Below are 27,797 nucleotides of genomic sequence, written 5' to 3' on the forward strand. Positions count from 1 at the left end.
AAATGTTTCTTCCTTCCTTCCTTCCTTCCTTCCTTCCTTCCTTCCTCCTCACTCCCTTCCTTCCTTCCTTCCAGGCAAACACTACCCCCATATTGAAATGTTCCTTCCTCCCTTTTTCTTTCTTTTTCTCTTTTTTAAATTTTTTCAAAATTTACATCCAAGTTAGTTAGCATATAGTGCAATAATAATTTTAGGAGTAGAATCCAGTGATTCACCCCTCTATGTATAACACCAAGTGCTCATCCCAACAAGTGTCCTTCTTAATGCCCCTTACCCATTTAGCACATCCCTCCACACACAATCTCTCCAGCAACCCCCAGTTTGTTCTCTATATTTAGGAATCTTTTATATTTTGTCCCCCTCCCTAATCTTATATTATTTTTGCTTCCCTTCCCTTCTCTTCATCTGCTTTGTACTTAAATTCCACATATGAGTGAAGTCATATGATATTTGTCTTTGTCTGACTAATTTCCATTATCATAATACACTCTAGTTCCATCCATGTTGGTGCAAATGGCAAGATTTCATTCTTTTTGACGGCCAAGTAGTATTACGTTGTATATATAAACCACATCTTTATCCATTCATCCATCGATGGACATTTGGTCTCTTTCCATTCTTTGGCTATTGTCAACAGCACTGCTATAAACATTGGGGTGCACGTGCCTCTTTGAAACAGCACACTTGTATCCTTTGAATAAATATCTAGTAGTGCAATTGCTGGTCGTAGGGAAGTTCTATTTTTAATTTTTTGAGGAACTTCCATACTGTTTTCTAGAGTGGCTGCATGAGTTTCCATTCCCAGCAGCAATGAAAAAGGGTTCCTCTTTCTCCGCATCCTCACCAGCATCTGTCATTGCCCGAGCTATTAATTTTAGCCATTCTGATTATTGTGAGGTGGTATCTCATCATGGTTTTGATTTGTATTTCTCTGATGAGGAGTGATATTGAGTATTTTTTCATGTGTCTGTTAGCCATCTGGATGTCTTCTTTAGAAAAGTGTCTATTCATGTCCTTTGCCCATTTTTTCACTGGATTATTTGTTTTTAGGTGTTGAGTTTGATAAATTCTTTATAGATTTTAGATACTAACCCTTTATCTTATTTGTCATTTGCAAATATCTTTTCCCATTCCATTTGTTGCCTTTTAGTTTTGCTGATTGCTTCCTTTGCTGTGCAGAAGTTTTTATCTTGATGAGGTCCCAATAGTTTATTTGTGCTTTTGTTTCCCTTGCCTCTGGAAATGCGTTGAGTAAGAAGTTGCTGTGGGCGAGGTCAGAGAGCTTTTTGCCCGCTTTCTCCTCAAGGATTTTGATGACTTTCTGTATTATATTTATATCTTTCATCCATTTTGAGTTTACTTTTTGTGTATGGTGTAAGAAAGTGGTCCAGGTTCATTCTTCTGCATGTCACTGTCCAGTTTTCCCAACACCATTTACTGAAGAGACTGTCTTTATTCCATTGGGTATTCTTTCCTGTTTTGTCAAAGATTAGTTGGCCATACATTTGTGGGTCCATTTCTAGGTTCACCTAAGTGTCTGTTTTTGTGCCAGTACCATACTGTGTTGATGATTACAGCTTTGTATTACATCTTGAAGTCCAGGATTGTGATGCCTCCAGCTTTGGTTTTCTTTTTCAGGATTGTTTTGGCTAGTTGGGGTCTTTTCTGGTTCCGTACAAATTTTAGGATAGTTTGTTCTAGCTCTGTGAAGAATGCTGGTGTTATTTTTGATGGGGAATGCACTGAACATGTAGATTTCTTTTGGTAGTATCGACGTTTTAACAATATTTGTTCTTCCGATCTATGAGCATGGAATCTTTTTCCATTTTTTCATGTCTTCTTCAATTTCTTTCATAAGCTTTCTATAGTTTTCAGTGTATAGGTTTTTCACCTCTTTGGTTAGATTTATTCCTAGGTATTTTATCGTTTTCGGTGCAATTGTAAATGGGATCGATTCCTTGATTTCTCTTCTGCTGCTGCATTATTGGTGTATAGGAATTCAACCAATTTCTGTGCATTGATTTTATATCATGAAATTTGCTGAACTCATGGATCAGTTCTAGCAGTTTTTGGTGGAATCTTTTGGGTTTTCTGTACAGAGTATCATGTCATCTGAAAAGTGTGAAAGCTTGACTTCCTCCTTGCCGATTTGGAGGGCTTTTATTTCTTTGTCTTGCCTGAGTGCTGAGGCTAGGACTTCCAATACTATGTTTAATAACAGTGGTGAGAGTGGACATCCCTGTCATGTTCCAGACATCCCAGTCAAGCTTTCAGTTTTTTCCCATTGAGGATGATATTAACATTGGGTCTTTCATATATGGCTTTTATGATCGATTAATCTACTATTTTTATTTACCTGTGAAATTTTTTCCTTTCCCAATTTTCTTCCTCCTGATTATGGCTTTTCTATTACACTCAAAAATTCTCTTTAAATTTTTTTTGTAAGGCTGGTTTAGTGGTAATAAATTCCTTTAACTTTTGTTTGTCTGGGAAACACTTTATCTCTCCTATTCTGAATGATAACTTTGCTGTATTCTTGGCTGCACGCTTTTTTTCTTTTTAGTGCTTTGAATATGTAATGCTAATCACTTCTGTCCTGCAAATTTTTTTTTTTGCTAAAGAATATCAGCTGATAGCTCAGTAGAGTTTCCTTTTTATGTATGTAACTGTTTTCTCTTGCTGCTTTTAAAGTTCTCTCTTGGAGCACCTGGGTGGCTCAGTTGGTTAAGCGTCCAACTTCAGCTCAGGACATGGTCTCATGGTTTGTGGGTTCGAGCCCCATATGGGGCTCTATGTTGACAGCTTAGAGCCTGGAGCCTGCTTCAGATTCAGTGTGTCTCTCTTTCTGCCCCTCCCCGACTTGCACTCTCTCTCTCTCTTTCTCTCTCAAAAATAAATGGATATTTAAAAAGTTAAAAAAAATAAACTTCTATCTTTATCACTACCTTTTGCCATTTTGATTACTGTTATGTCTTCGTGTGGATCTCCTTCAGTTGATTTTGTTGGTGGTCTCTCTGTGCCTCCTGGATCTGGATATCTGTTTTCTTTCCCAGATTAAAGAATTTTTCAACTATTGTTTCTTCAAGTAAATTATCTGCCCCTTTTTCTTTCTCTTCCCCTTTTGGTATCTCTATAATGCAAATGTTTTTCTTAATGTTCATTTATTTATTTTCAGAGAAAGAGAGAGCATGTGAGTGGGGTCAGAGACAGAGAGAGAGAGGAGAGAGAATCTCAAGCAGGCCCCATTCTGTCAGTGCAGAGCCTGACATGGGGCATGATCTCACAAACTGTGAGATCATGACCTGAGCCAAAATCAATAGCTGTCCACTTAACTGACCCATCTAAATGGGTGACCCATCTAAAATGCACATGTTATTACACTTGATGTCACCAAGTTCCTTTAACACATTTTCATTTATTATTTTTTGTTCAGTTTGATTGCTTTCTATTACTGTCATCCTTCTTGCTGATCCATTCTTGTGCATTTTCTAGTCTATTATTTATTCCCTTTAGTATATTGTTAATTTATGTTATTATTCATCTCTGATTGTTTATTTTTTTACATTTTCAATCTCTTTTGAATGTCTCACTGAGATCCTCCACTCCTTTCTCAAGTCCAGTGAGTATCTTTATCACCATTACTTTGAATTCTCTATCAGGTATATAGCTTATCTCTGATTCATTTTGCTTTTTGAGGGTGTTTTTTTCCCCTTTTCTTTCATTTAGGACATATTCTTCTATCTAACTCTCTGTTTGTTTCTATGTATTTGGAAAGTCAGCCATGTCTCCTGATCTTGAAAATACTGGTCTTAGTAAGAGGTCTTGCAATGCCTTGTAGTGCCATGTACCCTTGTGCACCAGAACCAGGTGCTTCAGTGGTGTCTCTTATGTGTGTTGCATGTACCCTACTGTTTGGTTGAGTTGTGTTTGTCTTCAGTCCAGTCAGCTGCAAAAACCTCTTTGTTTTGCAAGAATGGTTCGATGCTTGTGCTTTTAATGGGTCAGGCTGGGACACTTTTGGGTTGTAGTTGGGTCAGACCAAAAGTATGCCCTCAGCCCATTTGCTGAGGTTTGGGTCACATTGAACTGCAAGGTGCTATTGCTGTGTTGTCCCCTGAGAGGCTTCTCTTGGTGGGCAGGTCTTGCCATCAGACCACATGTCTGCCTACAGTACATCTGTGGAGTTTTCAGTGACTTTAAACTACAGGGATTTATTTTTATGCTTCTTTTTGTGAGGTTTTTGTTGGTGGGCAGGGCCTGAAGTCAGTTCAGTGATCTGCTTCTAGGCCACTAATGGGGATAAAGTTGAACTCATGTGGGTGTTTATCTTCCCATTTTTTTTCAGGGCAAGCATCACTTTGGAGGGGTACTAGTCACTGTTGGGGTATATAGAATGAGAACTGGTCAGAGCCACTTTGGAGGAACTCCTACAAGTGGGTTGGGTTTGGTGGGGCAAGTCTGTGGGAGACCATGGGTATGGTGAGCTCAGTGTTAGCAAGCTATGTGGCAAGTGTTCATGCTGGTTCATGCAGGTATCTGGGTATCTAGGTTGGAGGCTGGGTTGCAGAAATGGTGCCTACCCACTCTTTTGTTCTTGGATAAATCTTCTAAAGATTCTTGTCCCTCAAGTGCAAGTTCTCAGATTAGTAAATAAATCTCCATTCCATATAACCAGGTATTTTTCAGTTTCCTGCTTCTATGTTGTATCTTTCCAGAATTGTTTATTATACTGTTTTTTTTTAAGGGTGGGGATTCATTTTCCTATCATCCTCCAGCTTTCCCAGAGCTAAGCCTGCTGATTTTTAAAATACCTAAAGTTAAGCCTCACTGATTGTAACAACTCATGAAGTTAAGCTCCACTGGTTTACAAAACCAAGTTTTATATGGACTTGTCTTCCCATTGCAGGTCCTCATGTCTGGGGTGCCTGTTTTGAGGTCTGTTCCTCTTCTTTCTTTGTGTTTGTGGTATCCCTCTCATTTGTGGTTAGTCTCACCAGAAATTTGGTTTCCAAGTGGGTGTCTGACTTTCCTACCATTTTTGATGTTGCCTGCTCTCTACAATTAACTGTGGACAGTTTATTCTTCCAGTCTTTGGGTAATTTTCTGGGTTAGTTGCGCTGAGGTGGCTGTTATTTAGGTGTCTCCATGGGATGGGGTAAGCTTAGGATCCTCCTACTCTGCAATTTTCCCAAACTTTCCTCCATGTTGCTATTTTAGTATTGGACCGAGGCAATCTAACCCAGGATGTACACATGAAGATGAATAGAATAAGTGAGCTTCTTTTCCTACCTCCAATACAGTACTTACTAAAAAGGGCCAACAAATTTACATTGCTCTAAAATCTAATCTCATCTTTCAAGTTCCTAAAAAAATTTCACTGTTGGAGTTACTAAAGGATTAGTAAAAGTTAGATATTGAGGTATATATTTAATTATCTCAAAAGGCCATTTAAAAGTCAATTAAAAATGAAAAATATTTAGAGTGAAAGCCAGGTGATTTTGAGAACCCAAAATCCCAAAGTTTAGAGTCTGAGATGAGTATACAAAGCCATTTATGTTTATTCTGGAGAACAAAATACAAAACATTGCTTTAACATTTGAAATCGTTTTTTGAGATACAGACCTATATTAGCTGAACAAAATAAAAAAAAGTCAAGTGTATAATGAAAATGAACTTGAATAGCTGATGGGATTTCAAAGAACTGTTAGAGACCAAATGTATGTGAAGACTGTGTCATGGTAATGCCACAGGGTATTATATAGTCATTAGAAATTATAAACATTAGAGTCCTTCTAATGTCAATATTCTAGGATAGTATACAATATTCTTAAGATTTTGTTTCCAAATAAAATCATAGGCTTTGGTTCATGGTTCATGTGTTCATGTAAACAATTTAAGACTGTAGGTTATTTGTAAAATAAACAAATAAATCATTGAAAAAACCCTTGCTTCTACTCTTTATTTTGAAGATAGAACATGGTCCAGCAGGATAGCATAGAAAATTAAGGAATTGAGCTCTGGAGTCAGACTACCTATATTTGAATCTTAGTTCTGATCCTTACTAGCTGCCTGACAATGGACATTTACTTAATTTCTTTGTGCCTTGGTTCTTAAGTCAGCAAAACAGGGATAAGAATGTTATATATATCACAGGGCAACTGTAAGCTTTAAATGAGCTGATATAGATAAAGCACTTAAAACAGAATAAAAGCTCAATAATTATTAGGTACCATGGTTAAAAGGCATATTTTTCAACCTCAAGGAATTTATAATCCCAAAAAATGATGATTCCACTTTGGGAGAAAATACATACACATATGAAAAAAAGGAAAATAATTAAGTACTAAACAGTTTCATATAAGATACAAAACTAAATGACATTAAAGAATAACAAATCATGGTTAGATTGTACGTGATTGAATTATGGTATGTTTCTGTGTGGGAGAAAGTGGGACTGCTAGTGGAAGTGGAAACATAGGAAAACACCTAGAGGTGGGGATAAGACACAAGTTTCTTTTATGTGCATTAGAATTTCACTATGACTATATTTTGTTCTAATTCTTTCAAAATTTGGAATCCATGTAATAAATATGAATCATTATTTTTAACAAAACCATCTATATACTTTAAAATTATTTAAAAGTAAAGCTTTAACATCTGTATGTTAACATCTGTATGTATGTTATGATCACATTTGAGTTTCAAAAATGCCCTGTAATAAGGCAGAAGTATTATTATTCTTATTTTATAAATGAGGAAGCTGAATATCAGAACTCATGTCGCTTGCTTAAAGTTACACCACTTGTAAGTAATAGAGACAAGATTAGCAACCAGGTGTTCTAGCTTCCAATTTAGTGCTCTTCTACCACACTATACTTACTGAATAACAGAAAGCTTAGTACATGATAAATGAGGACTGATTTTTTTGATAAATAGTATGCTTGATCTTTGTCTCAACCAAGGAAAAATGGTATAGGATAAAAGTGTAGATACTGCTAAATCTCAGGTATGTTAAAAATAAAAATAAGTGGGCACCAGTTATTACTATGCCTTGGAAGTCCTCTTTCTTTCTGTTTTGAGTGCTTTCCTAAAGGGCTGCAACATTAGAAGTGAAATAGAAATAACATAATAACATACACATGGAAGATTCAGATAGAACTTCTCCTTTCATAACTTTCTTTTTTTCTTCACCATTATCATTTATTTCCTCTGAGGTAATGTGCCTTTTGAAACACAGAATAAAGGAACAGACCACACTTCAGCAAAACCTTGCCATGAATATTATATTTCAGCTATAATCAAGTTGTGTCTTAAGAACAAAGATTCCACTGTAATATAAAACCCACTGTAAATATATCCTTGATACTCCTGTCAATGTGCCAATAAAGAAGTAAAAAGTATAAAATAGTAATAAAACATAACTTCTACTCATAAATGTATATCATAGAACAAAATCTCTGACATAGTTGTATAAATATAAGTACTTCTTAAAACAATTTGTAATATCAACATTCAAATTTTTATTCAGAAACCTATTGGAGCTAGTTTTGATACCAGTAATAAGCATGTATAAGAAAAGTAGAATCCCTTCTCTCTTCTTTAGATAAATTTTAAATTACTTTTGTTCATATATGGGGGTGCCAGTTGTCTAGTTTCTTAAGGAAGGATTGTATGTCATATAGGGAGAGAATTACCTATAATAATGTCAATAAGCCACAAAAACTCCACTATTCTCTTTTGAGAGCCTGGGGTTAGGAGCAGAAGAAAACTGGACACAAACTGGTTTTTGACCAGGCTTATATTCTTCAGTTTCCAGATTGCACATTGCATGGGGCCTTTAGGACTATTTGGTTGGATATTACTGTTCTATCACTTGCATATTCTATTTTGGAGAAAAAAATGGCCCTACTTTGCCTAGTCAGTCAATATTACAAAGAAAGAGGGTGATGGGACATTTTATGTAGGTCCTCGGTTATTCCAGTTCTCATCTGATGACATGCCTGCAAAGGGATATGTTATGATGACTGGGGACTAATTGCTAATTTTGTATCTTAAAAAGCTATTTCTTATCCTTTGTAAAGTTTTTATTTGAGGAGAAAAACTTTGATCTCAGATCCATTTTTTTTTACAATGCCAAGACAAAAATATTCTTCACCTTTTGGTGAATGATCAAACAAACCACTTTTAATTTAGTTCATAGTTGTGGACCGAATTTTTAACACTTAAAATATCTTTACAACCCCTAACAGTGTGGATTCATAAATGAGATATATTTATAGGCACACATTCATTTAAGTATTTGTAAATTATTAATGGAAATTCTTATTTTTATTACAAATAGTTTGAGATAATACTTGTTTGGGAAACTCTTTTCATTGATTTGGATTAGAAATAGGCTTAAATTATTCTTTACATATTTCTTCTTTCTCTGGCAAAGAGGCTTTTTTCTTGGGTACATAAGTCACACTGGACAAAGAATGCTTTCTAATTGTAGACAGCCTTCTCCTAAAGTTCCCCCCTGAAAAGAAATATAGGAGAGGGTCAAAGCAACAATTTGATGCAGCCAGAGACAAGGTTATGACTACTGACTTTTGCATTCTAAGAACAGAATCACAGGGTTTAGTTTCATTGTGTAAAAAATGAAGGTGGATGGTGCGTTGAATATGATATGGCATGAAGCTGATCAAAAAGGCAGCTGTCACAACTATGATCATTCCTATAGCTTTTTTACGGCTTGACAGATTTTTGTTCATTGAATTTTTCAGTAAGGTTAAAATGATCATTGTGTAACAGACAATTATAATAACAAAAGGAATAATAAATCCGACAAACAATGACACATAATGCAAGACCAAAACATGATTTTTAGCCTGATTGTCCTGTGGAGGCTCAAAGCACTTGGTATTGTTTTTCTCATCTTTGTAAGATGTGGACATTAAAAATGGAGAACTGGTCAAAATTACAAAAATCCAAATGCCAACACACACAAATTTGGCTTTCTTCTGTTTAACCAAATTAATGTTCTGGACTGGGAAAACAATTGCAATGCACCGGAAAAAACTCATGGCTGTCATAAAGAAGATACTACAATAGAGGTTGACATACAAGGCATAGGTGCTGAGGCGGCACAAAAAGTCACCAAAGAGCCAAATGCCTTTGTGAACATAATAGACCACACGGAGAGGCAGTGTACACACGCACAGTAGATCTGCTACTGCTAAATTAATCATATATACTTGGAAAGCTGACTTCTCATGATATGTTTTTATGAGGACATAGAGCACAAAGCTATTGCCAAAGAAGCCCACAACGGAGATCATGGAGTACAGGGTGGAATACACTTGATTGCGGAAGTCATCAATGGTATCATTGCACGTGTTATTACTGCCAGAAGAAACTGTCAGATTTCCAACTCCATCCATATTTCTCTAGGAATGTCTGCTTGGTGCCTAAAATACATACATATATATATATATATATATATATATATATATATTTCTTGCCATTTTTTACCAGACAATAAATTACAGGAAGTATTAAGATTTCACTTTGTAGTGTCATTATATATACTTTTTGACCATGGTAGGAAGCACAGGTGCTGGGGAAATGAAGAGATATTCAGCTGCATCTTGCCTCCAAGAGAAGGGTTTGGGACCTACAGGCTCAAAGAAAACTCTTTTTCCCCTCTTTTTTCCATCCAAGCTTGCCTAATGGACTTACTCTTAATCTTCAAGACCTAGCTAAAACATCTCTGCTTTTCTTTAATTCATATTACTCTAGTACTATTCTGTAAATCTTCCTTTTAATTGAGTTTGTTTCTCTATTAGATAAAATCTTTAAAGATAGTAGTTTCATAAATATAAATTTCATCTATCTTCTATCTACCTATAGTTACATATCTATCATCATCTACCTATTGGAAGAGCATTGAATTCACTTGGAGAATACGATCTAGGTGAAAATGCTTGTTTTCTTCAAGAAAGCTTCCTAGGTAACATCTGCTGGTTGATGCTCATCCAGTTGCTTTAATTAGAGAAAAAAAGTTCCAGAGGTAAAACACGTTTCTAAAATCTGCACCATAAATTAAGGCTCTGAGGAAAGATGTAGCATAACTAGTTGAAATATACTTTCTGGGTAAGTGTATTGTTGTAACTGTTTATCCTTGTTCTCTTCCTAGACTCACTCTCAAAGTCATACTATTCAGCAATACATGATCATTTCTCTTTATACCAAGGGGTTGTTACTTGGTCTAATTTAGTTAAGTTATATCAAGACAGTCAATTAGGGCAGTAAACAAGCTCTGATTAGATAGAGCTAGGGATGAGACAATGTAGAAGTAATGATTTCTAGTGTTCCTCCAGATTCTTTTATTCTTTAAGAAAGTGGGAGCACCTCATCAATGTATAATATGGTGGATAATTTTTTACTGAAGTCTTATTTCTTGGACTTTTACATGGTTTCTGCTCCCTAGTAAGAAAGAGTTGGTTGGGGTTTGTAAGGTGGAAAGACTGACTGAATATAAAGAAGTCCCAACAATAGAAGGGACTGATCTTGTCTCTGAATTATAAATACAGAAACAGACAGCTATGGTAGTGGTTGTAGGTGGGATATAACTTCCCGGGTTTACTACTGCTAACAACTTGGCCAGTTCCATTTTTTCTTCGATTAAAAAATTTCATTATTTTTCACCAAGAACTGTTGGTATATGACAAAAACAATGAGGGTGGATATCTAAGATCAAAGAGAAAAACGAGGTGACTATTCCCAACTTCTGATTTATTTCTCAGGTTTTTTTCCAGCTGCCCACCTCTTTCACCATTGGCTCCCTGAACTCAGGTGCAATTATGGGAAAAAGGGAAACCACCTAAGCTTAATCTAGTCTTTTTTTGTTAGCTCTATTACTAGGTTTTCCACAAACTGGGCAGTGTTATGCTGAGGCACTAGATGGTGCTGTTGAGATTTTTTATATAACTTTTGTTTTAAGAACTACACTTGAAAGATATTAGATAATTGCCATCTGTCTTTCCTACCACCACCTTTACTCACTACATAATTTCCAGAATAATTTCCCTATATTGGAGCTTTCAACTATGTCATGCTCTGTTCTAAAACCTTCAATGGTCACTGAGTGCCTTCAGAATAAAATCCAAACTTCTTGGCCTGATATTTAAGGATCTCTAACACTCTAGTTGCAACTGAATTTTCATAGCTTCTCTTTCACTTTTCTCTTTTACACACCCTATATTTCTTTTTTAAAAAAATGTTTATTTATTTATTTTGAGATAGAGCATGAGCAGGGGAGGGGCAGAGAGAGGGAGAGAAAAAAATCTCAAGCAGGCTCTGTGATGTTAGCCCAGAGCCCTATGCGGGGCTTGATCTCACAAACAGAGATCATGGCCTGAGCCAATATCAAGAGTTGGATACTTAACCGGCTGAGACACCCAGGCACCCCTGCACACACTGTACTTCAATGAAACAACTATTTTATTATGCTAGGGACATGTGTTACATGTTTTCCCATCTGCTATCTTTTTTCATGGTATTTCTTTTTCCCTAAATGCTTTTTGTTTCATCTATCTGTATGTAAAAACTACCCACCCTTTAGCTCAAATTACACCCTCCTTGACTAAGAATTTCCTTATCCTCCTTCCACAGTAATTTCTATCATATTCTCTTATGGGGAACTTTAAATTTATCTTTCAGATCAGCAATTTGTACATATATATTGTCTTCCCTTACAGACTATCTTGTTGATATATAAGAAAGCATGTCACACAGGGCTAATACATATGTACTTTGACCATAATTGCTCAATAAATTTTGGTTGAATGAATGAATACATGAATGATGAACAAGTTTGTTATCTTAAAGTATTTTTTTAAGTTTATTTACTTATTTTAAGAGAGAGAATGAGCAGGGGATGGGCAGAGAGAGAGGGAATCCCAAGTAGGCTCTACACTGTCATAATGGAGCTTGATGCAGGGCTCAAAACCCATGAACCTTGAGATCATGACCTAAGTCAAAACCGAGAGTTGGACACTTAACTGACTGAGCCACCCAGGTGCCCCTTAAAGTATTATTTATAATTTAAAACCACTTAGAGTTATCCTTGCATTCCAATATCATTTAAAATTTTTCCACCCTCAGAGCCTAAAGCAAAGTTGCTTCCTAAAGTATTAAGGAAAGCACTAAATAATAAAGCTAACTGTAAGATTAAAAAACATTCATATCTTGACACAGAATACCCATTTATTTTTCTGTTAAATATTAGAAATTTGAAATTCCCAGATCTTTGAATAAAAGATGCCAAATAAAACTGATAAATAAATTAATGAAAAACGGATGGTCATTTGTCCCATTAATAAACTTTCCAGCCCTTACAGACCAAATTAAGTTTTCTTAGTAATGTTTGTATTTAGTTTCAATTGTTTATTTATAATTAAGTCACATCCATGACTTATATTAGGTTATAAAAATAAAATTATAAAACTTTCAAACAAGTAATGAATCCTAGAGGGGTAGAGATCACTTAGTCTAAGGCACTCATTTCACAAATGATGGCTTTGCTTATCTTAAACAGCATTTAATTCATTTTTGTAGAACTTACTATGTATGATCCCCCAATAATGAGATCTATGCTGTAAGGATACATAGATACCTAAGATCCCATCCATGCCTTCAAGCAGCTCATAATCTGTTCATGGAGAGGAGTGATGACTCAGAAGTATGGAGAGGTTACAACACAGTATGATAAGAACTATCTTAGAACAAAGCAAATGGGCTATTAATTGGTTAATATAAACAAGCAATAAACATAAATAAAATTAATTTTTGGTGAAGATGACAAAAAAAGTTACTTTGTTAAGATAATTTGCAAGTTGAAGAAACAAGATTGATTTAGAAAATGGAGCCATACCTCTTTCTGACACTGCAGTGCCTTTCACAAATGTTCCTAGTTAGTGGTCAGTGCTTCTTATAATGTAATTTCAGATGAAGCCTAAGCTGAAATCATAAGATTGAAAAAGAAGTTAATGACATTAGAAGTATTCTGGAAGGGTCATGGGAGCTTAGTGGCCTTAAGTACAGATCCAGAGTGTGTCATGGGACATCACAGCTTTAGGACAAATTTAGGGCTAGTTATTGGATTCCATGCTTCCTTCTTTCCTTCCATTCATTTTTACATCCCCAGGGAAGAAACTTGGAATACAGGCCAAGGCTGATCACAGATATTTGTTTCTGTGTGCAGAAAGCTTCCATATCTAAAGATGAACACAGTATCATAAAAATACTCCTCTCTCTATGAAACCATGATATTTTCCCTATTTTCTTTTCTAAACCATTTGGTATTAAGTTCAAAGGGGAAATAATTTGGAAGTTCATATCTGAAGATATAGTTTGCTAGAAAGAAGACTCAGAACATTAAAAATTTCAAATATATCTGTCTGGACTGGTTTAGGGACAATTTTCCTTTAAGGAATAATAGATTAGAGGACTTTGGACTCTTCTCCCTAAAAATCTCATAATAGTAGTTATTGTTTATATCACTAATTTGGCATATATTATATACCTGCAGAAACCAACTGTTTTGTAGTTTGTACAGTTAACTTTTCATGAGTATATGCTTCTTCTCTTCAATTAAACCATATCAGAAAATCTAACAAAGTATAACAAATCTCCAAGAAATGAACAAAGAAGGGTTTTCATGAAACATTAGCAACCTGGACACTTATCCCCTAAATTTGTATTTCCCTATGGCAATTTTCATCCCTGTCTCAAGGACTACGGAGACTGGCCACTTTTTTATTTATCTATGGTCTAAACCAACAAAATAAACACCTTCCTCCAGTTTATTCTTAGCAAGTATAAACACACTGGGCCTTTGTAAAGAACTCTGCTGAAAAAAAAAAAGGAAATCACAAGGAAAATAAAGGAAATTCAGAAATATAAAATATAGATATATTTTAAAAGTAGGAATCTCAACCTACAGCTATAATATTGTTTTTTGAATCCACCCTGTGTTCAGATAATCATTTTTAAGATCTTCTCCAACTTCTTTTCCCTTTATGAATTTCCCTCCTTCTCCAGGTAAGGAGTTGACATAGGTAACGTACTACTAGCAGTCTGGATGAAGTATGGACTGAAGGTGGGGAATTAGTCAAATTAGTCAAACTGCGTTGGCTTTTATTCAGTAAACTTTTTTTTGCTTAGCTTGTCCTAGGTCTCTGTAATCAATAAAGGTATACTGACAGAATATCGAATGAAAAAAGTCTTCTCTGAACCTTAAATTATATAATTCCATTCATGTATAGAGAAAATTAACTTTGGCTCTGTCACAATTTTGTATTTAGACAAAACATATTTTTTCCTAGTGTGGAAAGAGAAAGAAAGTTTATGAATTTCTAAGACCTATCTGTGAGAAGTATAATATTACCAGACTAATGTACTAGTTATTCATTTCCATGGTAGCTGTGCAATTATAACTTAATTCACACTACATGTACAAATAAGTAAATGTCACATTGTCCGGGCAACAGGGTAGTGTTTCCTCAAGTTTGGGATTCTGAGGTGTCTTCTATTATTTCCCAGGAAATCCTGAGCTTTGCACATAGTGGGCATTTAATACTTGGCTCCTTACCTTTTTTTTTTTTTTTTTTTTTTTTCAGTTTCCTAGAGGATTCTTGTCTCTGACAGCAGCTCCTTCCAAAATTAGATTCTACCATTCTTATCTGGGTGATTGGGTGGGTAGGCATCAGACAAAAAAGTAAGAGTATGAGTATGTGATTTTTTAATTTTAATTATTTAATTCAGGAGTTGCTAAGATCTTTTATTTGGGTCATTTGAAGTCCATGAACATGTGTGTGTGTGTGTGTGTGTGTGTGTGTAAATTTCTTTCCTTCAGCCCTTAGTTTCCATTGAACCTGTAACATGGTCAAGCTCCAGTGAATGAGGGAAATAAGAAATACAGAGATAATCTGAGAATACAAGGTCCCAATTCATGTACCATAGTCTTTATTGTTGCTGCATTATAACTACTTACAAACAAGAATGACATACACTTTGTGTTCTCTAAGCGTGGTCTGGGTAGAGCTGATGATCTACAAGTGTCCCTAGGCTTGTGTCTTCTATCAAATGAAGATAGTAATAGTGATTCTTTTTTATTTTTAATCAAAAAATGTCATTCCTGTTCTTCTCAATCTAATTTAGTATCTTTCTCCATTAAAGTTCTGCAGTATTTTGTTTTTACTGTTCTTGATCACTTTCATTTCTTGTTTTGTGTCATAGTCATCTCCTGGTTTTTCAATTTAAACTTCTTCATAATTCCCACTCCAGTTCCACTAGAATTAAATAACAAAAAACAAGTCTGATTCTTTTTGTATTTCATGCTATGTACAGTTCAATGTGTTTTAAATATTGGGTGATTTGAATTAATTTTTATATACTTTCATTAATGTCATCAAAATAAGAGAGAATCTTTGCATGGAGAAAGACAATGAACATGGTACAAAGTTTGTAGAACTGATAGGCATAAGACCTGAACGATCCTCAGACTATGGTGGGTGATTAATTGTGTGATCTTGAATAAATCACTTCCACCCTGTGATCTTTTCACTTATTTGCAATTCAATAGGTTTATATTATATGATCTCTGAATTTCCTTTCAGTTTCCCGTTGTATAAAACTATGAAGACCAGGGTACTTTTTTTCCTTGGTTTATTTTAATCCTAGGGAAAAAAGAGCAAGTAGGATGAGAGATCTATGGCTTTACTGAAGAGAAATATGGACAAAAGTTGTTTGAAAGCTTGATTTAAGACTATTAAGATATTCCCTGAGTTTTAGGTTAACGTCTGAGAGATATACTCAATTCTTCTTTGAATGTATTAGCTGCTCTCAGGATATGAACTTGGTCAGAACCTCTAAAGGCAACACAAGCATTTTTAGTGGTTTCTAAACTAGTGCTAATCTTATGACATAAAGCTGTCCCACTTTCTTTTGTTTCTTTAATTTTTAATTTTTTAAAATTTACATCCAAATTAGTTAGCATATAGTGCAACAATGGTGAAAGGAGTAGATTCCTTAGTGCCCCTTACCCATTTAGCCTATCCCCCTTCCCACAACCCCTCCAGGAACCCTCTGTTTGTTCTCCATATTCACGAGTCTATTCTGTTTTGTCCCCCGCCCTCTTTTTATATTATTTTTGCTTCCCTTCCCTTATGTTCATATGTTTTGCCTCGGAAAGTACTCATATGAGTGAAGTCATATGATTTTTGTCTTTCTCTGACTGACTAATTTCACTTAGCATAATACCCTCCAGTTCCATCCACATAGTTGCAAATGGCAAGATTTCATTCTTTTGATTTCCAAGTAATACTTCATTGTATATATATACCACATCTTCTTTATCCATTCATCCATTGAGGGACATTTGGGCTCTTTCCATACTTTGGCTATTGTTGATAGCGCTGCTATAAACATGGGGGTGCATGTGTCCCTTCGAAACAGCACACCTGTATTCTGTAGATAAATGCCTAGTAGTGAAATTGCTGGGTTGTAAGGTAGTTCTATTTTTAGTTTTTTGAGGAACCTCCATACTGTTTTCCAGAGTGGCTGCACCAGCTTGCATTACCACCAACAATGCAAAAGAGACCCTCTTTCTCCACATCCTTGCCAACATCTGTTGTTGCCTGAGTTGTTAATGTTAGCCATGCTGACAGGTGTAAGGTGGTATCTTCTCATTGTGGTTTTGATTTGTATTTCCCCGATGATGAGTGATGTTGAACATTTATTCATGTGTCGGTTGGCCATCTGGATGTCTTCTTTGGAGAAGTGTCTATTCATGTCTTTTGCCCATTTCTTTGCTGGATTCTTTGTTTTTTTGGGTGTTGAGTTTGATAAGTTCTTTATGGAATTTGGATACTAACCCTTTATCTCATATGTCATTTGCAAATATCTTCTCCCATTCTGTCGGTTGCCTTTTAGTTTTGCTGATTGTTTCCTTCGCTGTGCAGAAGCTTTTTATTTTGATAAGGTCCCAGTAGTTCATTTTCGCTTTTGTTTCCCTTGCCTCCAGAGACGTGTTGAGAAAGAAGTTGCTGCGGCCAAAATCAAAGAGGTATTTGCCTGCTCTCTTCTCAAGGATTTTGATAGCTTCCTGTATTACATTGAGGTCTTTCATCCATTTTGAGTTTATTTTTGTGTATGGTGTAAGAAAGTGGTCCAGGTTCATTCTTCTGCATGTCGCTGTCCAGTTTTCCCACCACCACTTGCTGAAGAGACTGTCTTTATTCCATTGGCTATTCTTTCCTGCTTTGTCAAAGATTAGTTGGCCATACATTTGTGGGTCCATTTATGGGTTCTCTATTCTGTTCCATTGTTCTGAGAGTCTGTTCTTGTGCCAGTACCATACTGTCTTGATGATTACAGCTTTGTAGTATAAGCTTGAAGTCTGGGATCGTGATGTCTCCTGCTTTGGTTTTCTTCTTCAATATTGCTTTGGCTATTCGGGGTCTCTTCTGGTTCCATACAAATTTTAGGATTATTTGTTCTAGTTCTGTGAAGAATGTTGCTGTTACTTTGATAGAGATTGCATTCAATATGATGATTGCTCTGGGTAGTATCGACATTTTAACAATGTTTGTTCTTCCTATCCAGAAGCATGGAATCTTTTTCCATTTCTTTGTGTCTTCTTCAATTTCTTTCATCAACTTTCTATAGTTTTCAGTGTATAGATTTTCACGTCTTTGGTTAGATTTATTCCTAGGTGTTTTATGGGTTTTGTGCAACTGTAAATGGGATCTATTCCTCGATTTCTCTTTCTGTCGCTTCATTGTTGGTGTGTAGGAATGCAACCTATTTCTGTGCATTGATTTTATATCCTGCAACTTTGCTGAATTCATGGATCAGTTCTAGCAGGTTTTTGGTGGAATCTTTCGGGTTTTCCATATAGAGTATCATGTCATCTGCGAAGAGTGAAAGTTTGACCTCCTCCTGGCTGATTTGGATGCCTTTTATTTCTTTGTGTTGTCTGATTGCAGAGGCTAGGACTTCCAATAGTATATTGAATAACAGTGGCAAGAGTGGACATCCCTGTCTTGTTCCTGACCTTAGGGGGAAAGCTCTCAGTTTTTCCCCATTGAGGATGATATTAGCATTGGGTTGTTCATATATGGCCTTTATGATCTTGAGGTATGCTCCTTCTATCCCTACTTTCTTGAGGGTTTTTATCAAGAAAGGATGCTGTATTTTGTCAAATGTTTTCTCTGCATCTATTGAGAGGATCATGTATTTCTTGTCCTTTCTTTTATTGATGTGATGAATCACGTTAATTGTTTTGCGGATATTGAACCAGCCTTGCATCCCAGGTATAAATCCCACTTGGTCGTGGTGAATATTTTTTTAAAATTTTTTGTTGGGTCCGGTTGGCTAATATCTTGTTGAGGATTTTTTGCATCCATGTTCATCAGGGAAATCGCTCTATACTTCTCCTTTATAGTGGGGTCTCTGTCTAGTTTTGGAATCAAGGTAATACTAGATTCATAGAAAGAGTTTGGAAGTTTTCCTTCCATTTCTATTTTTTGGAACAGCTTCAAGAGAATAGGTGTTAACTCTTTCTTAAATGTTGGCTAGAATTCCTCTGGAAAGCCATCTGGCCCTGGACTCTTGTTTTTTGGCAGATTTTTGATTACTAGTTCGATTTCCTTATTGGTTATGGGTCTGTACAAATTTTCTATTTCCTCCTGTTTCAGTTTTGGTAGTGTATATATTTCTAGGAATTCTTCCATTTCTTCCAGATTACCCATTTTATTGGCATATAATTACTTATAATATTCTCTTATTATTGTTTTTATTTCTGTTGTGTTGGTTGTAATATCTCTTTTTTCATTCTTGATTTTATTTATTTGTGCCCTTTCCTTTTTCTTTTTGGTCAAACTGGCTAGTGGTTTATCAATTTTGTTAATTCTTTCGAAGAACCAGCTTCTGGTTTCATTGATCTGTTCTACTGCTTTTTTGGTTTCGATAGCATTAATTTCTGCTCTGATCTTTATTATTTCCTGTCTTCTGCTGGTTCTGGGTTTTATTTGCTGTTCTTTTTCCAGCTCCTTAAGGTGTAAGGTTAGGTTGTGTATCTGAGATCTTTCTTCTTTCTTTAGGAAGGCCTGGATTGCTATATACTTTCCTCTTATGACCACCTTTGCTGTATCTGAGAGATTTTGGCTTCTGGTGTTATCATTTTCATTGACTTCCATATACTTTTTAATTTACTCTTTAACTGCTTAGTTAGCCCATTCATTCTTTAGTGGGATGTTCTTAAGTCTCCAAGTATTTGTTACCTTTCCAAATTTTTTCTTGTGGTTGATTTTGAGTTTCATAGCATTGTGGTATGAAAAGACACACGGTATGATCTCAATCTTTTTGTACTTACTTAGGGATGATTTGTGTCCCAGTATATGGTCTATTCTGGAGAACGTTCCATGTGCACTGGAGAAGAATATATATACTGCTTCTTTAGGATGAAATGTTCTGAATATATCTGTTAAGTCCATCTGGTCCAGTGTGTCATTCAAAGCCATTTTTTCCTTGTTGATTTTTTGACTGGATGATCTGTCCATTGCTGTGAATGGGGAGATGAAGTCTCCTACTATTATGGTATTACTATCAATGAGTTTCTTGATGTTTGTGATTAATTGATTTATATATTTGGGTGGTACCACATTTGGTGCATAAATGTTTACAATTGTTAGGTCTTCTTGGTGGATAGACCCTTTTATTATGATATAATGTCCTTCTGCATCCCTTGATACACTCTTTATTTTAAAGTCTAGATTATCTGATATAAGTATGGCTACTCCAGCTTTCTTGTTGACCATTAGGATGATAGATGGTTCTCTATCCCCTTATTTTCAATCTGAAGGTGTCTTTAGGTCTAAAGTGGGTCTCTTGTAAACAGCATATAGATGGATCTTTTTTCTTATCCATTCTGTTACCCTATGTTTTTTGATTGGAGCATTGAGTCCATTCATGCTTAGAGTGAGTACTGGAAGATATGAATTTATTGCCATTATGATGCTTGTAGTGTTGGAGTTTCTGGTAGTGTTCTCTGGACCTTTCTAATCTTTGTTGCTTTTGGTATATATATATATATTTTTTTTTTTCTTCATCTTTTCTCCCCTCAGAGAGTCCCTCTTAAAATGTATTGGTTTAGTGGTCACAAACGGCTTTAATTTTTGTTTGTCTGGGAAACTTTTATCTTTCCTTCTGTTTTGAATGACAGCCTTGCTGGGTAAAGAATTCTTGGCTGCATATTTTTCTAATTCAGTACACTGAATATATCCTGCCACTCTTTTATGGCTTGCCATGTTTCTCTGGATAGGTCTGCTGCAAACCTGGTCCATCTTCTCTTGTAGATTAGGGACTTTTTTTCCCTTGCTGGTTTCATGATTCTCTCCTTGCCTGAGTATTTTGTGAATTTGACTATGATATGCCTTGTTGATGGTCGGTTTTTGTTGAATGTAATGGAGGTCCTCTTTGCTTCCTGGATTTTGATGTCTGTGTCTTTCCCTAGGTTAGGAAAGTTTTCTGCTATGATTTGCTTACATAACACTTCTACCCCTATTTCTCTCTCTTCCCCTCTGTGACCCCTATGATTCTGATGTTGTTCTTTTTTAATGAGTCACTGATCTCTCTAATTCTTAAATCGTGCTCTTTTGCCTTAATCTTCCTTTTTTTTCTGCTTCATTATTCTGCATAAGTTTGTCCTGGATATCGCTGATTTTCTGTTCTGCCTCATCAATCCTTGCCACTGCTGCATCCATCTGTGCAGCTCAGTTAAATCATTTTTAATTTCATTCTGGCTATTTTTTTACTTTTTTTTCTCTCCACAGAAAGGGATTCTAATCTATTTTCGACTCCAGCTAGTATTCTTATTATTGTGATTCTAAATTATGGTTCAGACATCTTGCTTGTGTCTGTGTTGGTTAAATCCCTGGCTGTCGTTTCTTTGTGCTCTTTCTTTTGGAGCGAATTCCTTCCTTTTGTCATTTTGAATGGAGAAAAGGAATTAATGAGGTAGAGAATTTGAAATTACAAAAAAATTAAAATTAAAAAAATGTTAATATTAAAAATTAAAAACACATCCACAGAATAAAATCGAATAAATGATGCTAGATCCTAGCTAGGTGTGTTTTGGTCTGGGTGTTGAAAGTTCTTTGACAGATTAGAGAAAAAAAAGTGTGAAAAAGAAAAAAAAATGAAATTATTTGAGAATTTGAAAAAACGAATACACTGAAGTAGACTAAAATGAGATGATGGGGTAAAATAGAATTTGAAAAAATATACACAAAAGTAAACAATACAATAGAAAAAAATTAAAGAATATTTTTAATAAAAATGAAAATAAATATGAAGTTTTTCTTTTTCTGCATTCAAGAAAAAAGAAAAGAAATTAAAAAGAGAAAATATTTAAAAAAGAAAGAAAAGGAAAGGAAATTATTTGAAAATTTAAAAAAGTGAATACACTGTAGTAGACTACAAAAAATGATGGAAATAAAATAGAATTTGAAAAAAATTGCATAAAACTAAAAAATATAGTAAAAAATTAAAGATATTTTTAATAGAAATTGAAAATAAAATGAAGTTTTTCTCTTTCTGCATTCAAGAAACAAAATGAAAAGCAGAAAAAAGAGAAAGAAAAAAGTAAAAAGGAAATTGCTTGAAAATATGAAAAGTTGAATACACTGAAGTAGACTAAAATAAAATGATGGAAGTAAAATAGAATTTGAAAAAAAATTTACACAAAACTAAAAAGTATAGTAATAAAAATTAAAAAAATATTTTTAATAAAAATTGAAAATAAAAATGAATTTTTTCTTTCTCTAGTCAAGAAAAAGAAAATAAGTGTAAAAGAGAAAAAGAAAAAAAATAAAAAAGAAAATTGAATAGATGAACCTGCTAACAGATTGAGGTAGGACTGAAATTATTTTGTTTGCCCCTAGAAGTCAGTCTGTGTAGCAGTTTGTAGTCCATAATCTAAGCCGCAGTGAGACTTGTGTTCTTGAAGAGTGAAGTTGGCCCGGTTGGGAGGGGCTCAGTGTAACAGCTCCGCTCGTCTTTAGATGGCGCTGCTAGCCTACTGTGGTGGATTGTTGCAGTGCTTGTAGGTGCTTATGCGCATGCACGGGAGCGGTATGTCGCCACCCAGCTACCCAGTCTCTTCCGGATCAGCAATCGTGCACCTGTCCTCTGTCTTCAGCTCTTGTCCACTCCCCGCCTTTTCACTCTCCGTGACCAGGTCCCAAGCAGTACCTCTCTCCCAAGTTTTGTCTCAGATGCAGCTGTTTTCCCTGGCGCCTTACTTCTGAAGGACTTCGGCTTTGGCCCTTTCTGCCCCTCTGCAGGAGGGTCTCACTGAGCAATGGCTGAATGTTAGCTGCATCCAGGATTGCTTGCTGGACCCTGTTGCTGCTGGTGCCCCGAGACTGCAGCCAGGTGCCAACCCGCCCCAGAAAAAGTTTTCGAGATAGTGTAGCAGCAGCATTTCAGGGATTACAGAAAATCGCAACACACATCTGGCCCCAGGCTTCACCCTTAATGACCTTGTTCAAGCACCAGTGAATGTGGCCATTTTCCGAGGTCTGCTGGGACCAGGTGGTTTCAACAGTCTCCACCAAATGTCCTTCCAGCAGTGGAACCACTTTTTCCTGTGTGGCCCGAGAACCTCCTGGACCCCACTCTGTGCCTGGGGATTCACCCTTCCCACCAGAGCTCCTCCAGGTATTGAGCTGTGGAGTTGCAGACTGCACTCCCCTTATTTACAGTCTTAACGGAACTTAAACCTTCTCCTTTCTCCTTTCTCCTTTTTTAGTTTAGTCCCTGCGGCTGTTTCCAGTTTTTCACTTTCTCTCCAGCTGCTTTTGAGGAGGGGTGCTTTTCCCGTATGCTCCCCCCGCCCCAGTCTCCATCCTCTCTCCACCCACAAAAGGGGTTCCCTACCTTTTGCAGCTTCTCACTCCCCAAATTCACCTCTCCACGCCACGTACCTGCTGAATTCTGTGGTTCAGGTTGTGCAGATTGCTGTGTTAATCCTCTAATCAGTTTTCTAGGTGTCTGACTGTATTTCATGGATGCCAGACACACAAAAACCTTCCATGATGTTCTGCCATCTTGGCTCCTCCCCCAAGCTGTCCCACTTTATAAGGCTCAGAAGTCTTTCTAGCCAGCCTTACCCTTTTTGTTTTACAATAACAAGTCACACCATCTCTTGTTCTGGTATTATGAACACCATTCTTCTTGTTCTGGTAGTATGAACAGCATTCTTCAGATCTAACAGAGAAGCCCCTAAAGTCATCTTTGTTGTTTCCTTTTTGTCATCTCTTGTATGAGATGCCCATCCTACTTGATCATATGGTATTAGGGTGCCAGGATGAACAACACATCCATTCATATCTTAGCTAACATGTGAAATTTATCCTGCATAGTATATAACAAGCCTTAATTTCTGTTAAAATGACATTGTCTTTAGGTCATTCAATCCCCAAATTTATCAGACTCTGTCATTGCCATTAGATGGAAAGAGTTTTGGAAGAGTTTTATTAAAGCTGATAGTGGCAAGAGGAAAATAGCAAAAAGGCACTGGAAATCTGAGACTTGAAAACACTGAGTTAAAATTACAGATAGGGAAAACACCATAGATGCTGGGGGTGGGGGAAGGGAGGAGGAATCTGACTCCTTCCCAATTTTGCTCCAGTTCCAGCTAACTTTTATATAGTCTGATACTAAGTCTTAATCTTTCCCTCTTCATTTATCTTCATTCCTACTGTTACTTCTTCACTTCTGGCTCTCATTACCTCATACATAGATGACATTATTACCTACTTTTTACATGCACTTTGTATTTTAGCCATGCTGAACTTTTGTAATTCCTGGAGATGTTTCTCATACCCCATTAATTTCAGGCTTTTTTCTCTCAAAATCATCTTACACACCACTGCCACATTGGTCATTCTTTTTATTCATTTATTTATTTTTTTACAGTGGTCATTCTTTAACCTTTGGGTACACCAATCTTTTTGCTGCTCAAGAGCCTACAATGACTATAATAAAATGCCAACCTTATATTTCAGGCAAACCCCTCCACAATCTAGCCTTAGTCTCCTACCCAACCTTCTGTCTTAGAGAGAAAGAAAATAATGGAAGAGGCCAAAGAACTACCAGCTGGAGAAAGGAAAAATCCACTAGTAAGTATGAAAGACTGCTTAGAGTTCTCAGAAAGAGAGCCCTGAAATAATATGTGGCATCTTTTTGGATGTACAGTTTTCTCAAACTAAGATATTCTGTATAATGAAAGTGACAGTTCAATTATTGTAATAGTGACTCGTGACAAAACTTTTGTCAGGGACAAGGTTACTCTGACATGCTAGTTTAAAATTCTGATTGTTGAGACAGTCCTGCGTCTTGTGTGTAGTATAGGAATGCACCAAAGTAAGCTAATATCCTTGCTCTTCAGATAAGTGATTTTTTTCCTGAGACTATGTGTTATAATACCATTGTTTAATTTATCTTTAATGTTATCTTGTCATCATTTACAAGTATCCATTGTTTTTACCCAACCCCTTCCCCCAGGTCCACTTCCAGCCTTGCCCCACTTGAATCATCTTTTGAGAAATGAAACATCTATTTTGAAGTTGTTATTTATCCAATATAAACAAATCAGAAACATTTTTGTTTACTTATAGGTAACATCTTGAGAGGTAGTCAAGTGTACGTGATGTCTCTAATAACCCTAATTAGGGGAGATGCCAGAGCCAACTTTAATCAACAGAATGACAGGTGGGAGTTTGTGTTCTGGCATTTGGACTCTAAAATGATCTTAGGAGAACTTAATTCTGAAATTTACTCCCTAAAGACTGTGAAAAAAAAATTGAAAACACAAAAATAAGAGCAGCTGTATTAATCTGAATTTGGGGACTTTATACTACTGATCGCATTTTGTTGGAATAAAGCAAATTACAAATCTTTTTACGTGGGAAAAATGACTCACTCATTTGGATTAAGTGCCCAAGGAAAAAAGTTAGTCTGCATTAAGGGAGATATATACTTTCTATAAGGGGCAAGGAGATGATGTGAACATTTACACTGAGCCCACTTTGTTTTCCAAAATATAGGAAAACAGTGAAATATTTCAAAATTAGAGGTAAAGGAACATGGTTGATTTTAAGATAAGTTTGTTGGCTTTAAAAATGTATGTTTTTGAAAGGTAGATATTGGTTATGGTGGTGAGGGGATAGCAGAAAATTTCTTCAGTTTACATCATGAACAAGCAAGAGGACTACTGTTGTTTAAAATACCCGAAACTCACAGTTAGGTTATAAACTGTAGTTATTTTAAAGTTTACAATTTGAAAGAAACATCCAAATAGAAAATATTTAGATTTAAGAACAATCTTAAGGAAAAATATGGCCATTGATTTTAAATGTTTCCAAAAGAACAAAGAGAATGAAGTTCATAAAATAGTGATTGGATTAGGAGGTCAGTGGTGACCTTAGAGAATACATTTACAATATAAAGATATTGGTAAAAATACAAGACCGGTATGTAGTAAATACTAAAAGAGGAGCAGGAAGATGGCAGCAGAGTAGGACCCTGGGCTTACCTCGTCCCACAAACACAACTAGATAACTATCACATCATCCAAAATACTCCAGAAATTGACCTAAAGTTGGACAGAACAAACTCCACAACTAAAGGTAGAGAAGACTGTACACTTAAGAAAGCAGGAAGTGTCGAGACATGGTATAGCGGACAAATGGATTTCACGTGCTTTGGAAAAAAAGGTTCTATGGTCCTTGGAGAAGGGCAAGAGAGAGATAAGAACACAAGGAAATTCACAAGGAGAACATTTTCCCAAAGCCATTGGTGTGGAAAACAAGAGGGGCTGAATTTCGTGAGTTCTTGCAACCAGCAGGGATTAAAATCTAGAGTTTAAAAGGTCAGCAGGATTGGCTGGGATAGAGCCCAGAAGGCACTGAGCTCCTCCTATAGAGAAGACAGGCAAACAACCCCGGAGGAGGACAGCAGGAAAGCAATCATTTGAAGAACACTTGGGGCACACAGTGGGGAGATTATTTGCTCTTATCAGAGAACATCACTGAGAGCATTTATGGACACACCTGTCAGGGAAAGGAACTGGTTGGCCACCATTTCCTTTCCCTACCCCTCAGCATAAACACAGAACCACCTACAGGAAGCAGTACAGCACAGACACTGGCTGCCTAACTTGCTTATACCAAGCTCCAATCCTTTGGCTCTGGTGGAACTTCCCTTTTCAGTCATGCTTTCCTTAGTCTGGCAGGATTTTCCACTGGAAAACCAGTAAAATCCCTACACATGCCATGTCTCCCAACCAGAGAGTTTTACAAGGCCTCAGTTCCAGTAGGGGTTGTGACAGGTCTCATTTCACAAGCAGACCAGAGCACACCTAGCTAAAACTCATCACATTCAGATCAGAGACCAAACATTGCCCACAGTAGGCAAGGAGAGCCTCTGTAGATGACTGGGATGAAGGACACAGGAGCCAGAATATAACAGCAGAGCACACACAATACACAATGGAGGCACTTACTGAAAGCTGACCTGGGCATTACATGATATCTTCTTCATAAGACCATTACTTTCAGAAGGAGATATAAATGGCTTTTCTAACACAGAGAAAGTAGAGACTTAGACAAAATATGAAGACAGAGGAATTTGTCCCAAATGAAAGAACAAGATAAGGTCACAGCCAGAGATCTAAGTGAAACAGATATAAGTAACATATCTGATGGAGAACTTAAACAGTGATCATAAGGATACTCAGTGGGCTTGAGGAAAGAATGGAAGACATATGGGAGGCCTTTACCACAGAGATAAAAAAGTTAAAAAGGAATCAGAGATGAAGAGTGCAATAAACGAGATCAGAAACATGCTTGATGGAATGAACCGCTGACTAGAAGAATCTGAGAAACAAATTAATGACCTAGAAGACAAAATAATGGAAAGCATAAAGCTGAACAAAAGAGAGAAAGAAGAATTATATAGCACAAAAACAAACTTAAGGAACTCAGTGACTCCATCAAACATAGTAATATTCATATTATATGAGTCCTAGAAGAAGAGAGAGAAAGGGGGCAGAAAATTTATGTGAAGAAATAATAGCTTTGCATAACACTCTCCAGTTCCATCCACGCTGGAGAGTGTTATGCTAACTGAAATAAGTCATACAGAGAAAGACAGATACCATATGTTTTCACTCTTATGTGGATTCTGAGAAACTTAACAGAAGACCATGGGAGAGGGGAAGGAAAGAAAAAAAAGTTAAGGAGGGAGGGAGCCAAACCATAAGAGACTCTTAAAAACTGAGAATAAACTGAGGGTTGATTGGGGGTGGGAGGGAGGGGAAAGTGGGTGATGGGTATTGAGGAGGTCACCTGTTGCGATGAACACTGGGTGTTGTATGGAAACCAATTTGACAACAAATTTCATATTAAAAAAAAGAAATAATAATTGAAAACTTCCATAAACTGGGAAAACAACATCATTTTGAAAAGGTCCCATCAAAATCGACAAAAGCAAGTCAACACTGAGACATAATTGTTATTAACTTTGAAAAATAATAAAGAAAAATCGTAAGAGGAGCAAGACAAAATAAGTCCTTAACTTACAAGGAAAGCCCCATAAGGCTAGCTGGAGATTTATCAACAGAAACTTGGCAAACCAGATGGGAGTGGCATGACATATTCAAAGTGCTGAATGGGAAAAATCCACAG

At 36.3% G+C, this 27,797-nt stretch overlaps 1 protein-coding gene across 3 annotated transcripts in view; it reads right to left on the reverse strand.

Annotated features, from left to right (window-relative positions):
* Positions 1-5,534: 5,534 nt before the first annotated feature.
* The window catches only part of CYSLTR1 (cysteinyl leukotriene receptor 1), a 48,467-nt gene continuing 26,204 nt past the window's right edge, over positions 5,535-27,797 (reverse strand). For all 3 annotated transcript variants that reach the window (XM_058712419.1, XM_058712418.1, XM_058712420.1), the window contains 2 exons: positions 12,917-13,002; positions 5,535-9,449 (listed from right to left, as the gene is read on the reverse strand). In XM_058712419.1, coding sequence (XP_058568402.1) covers positions 8,403-9,422 — 1,020 coding nt within the window. In that variant the 5' untranslated portion in view covers positions 9,423-9,449; positions 12,917-13,002 and the 3' untranslated portion in view covers positions 5,535-8,402. The remainder of the gene's footprint in view (positions 9,450-12,916; positions 13,003-27,797) is intronic.

Source organism: Neofelis nebulosa, chromosome X, assembly GCF_028018385.1.
Source record: "Neofelis nebulosa isolate mNeoNeb1 chromosome X, mNeoNeb1.pri, whole genome shotgun sequence".
NCBI lineage: Eukaryota > Metazoa > Chordata > Mammalia > Carnivora > Felidae > Neofelis > Neofelis nebulosa.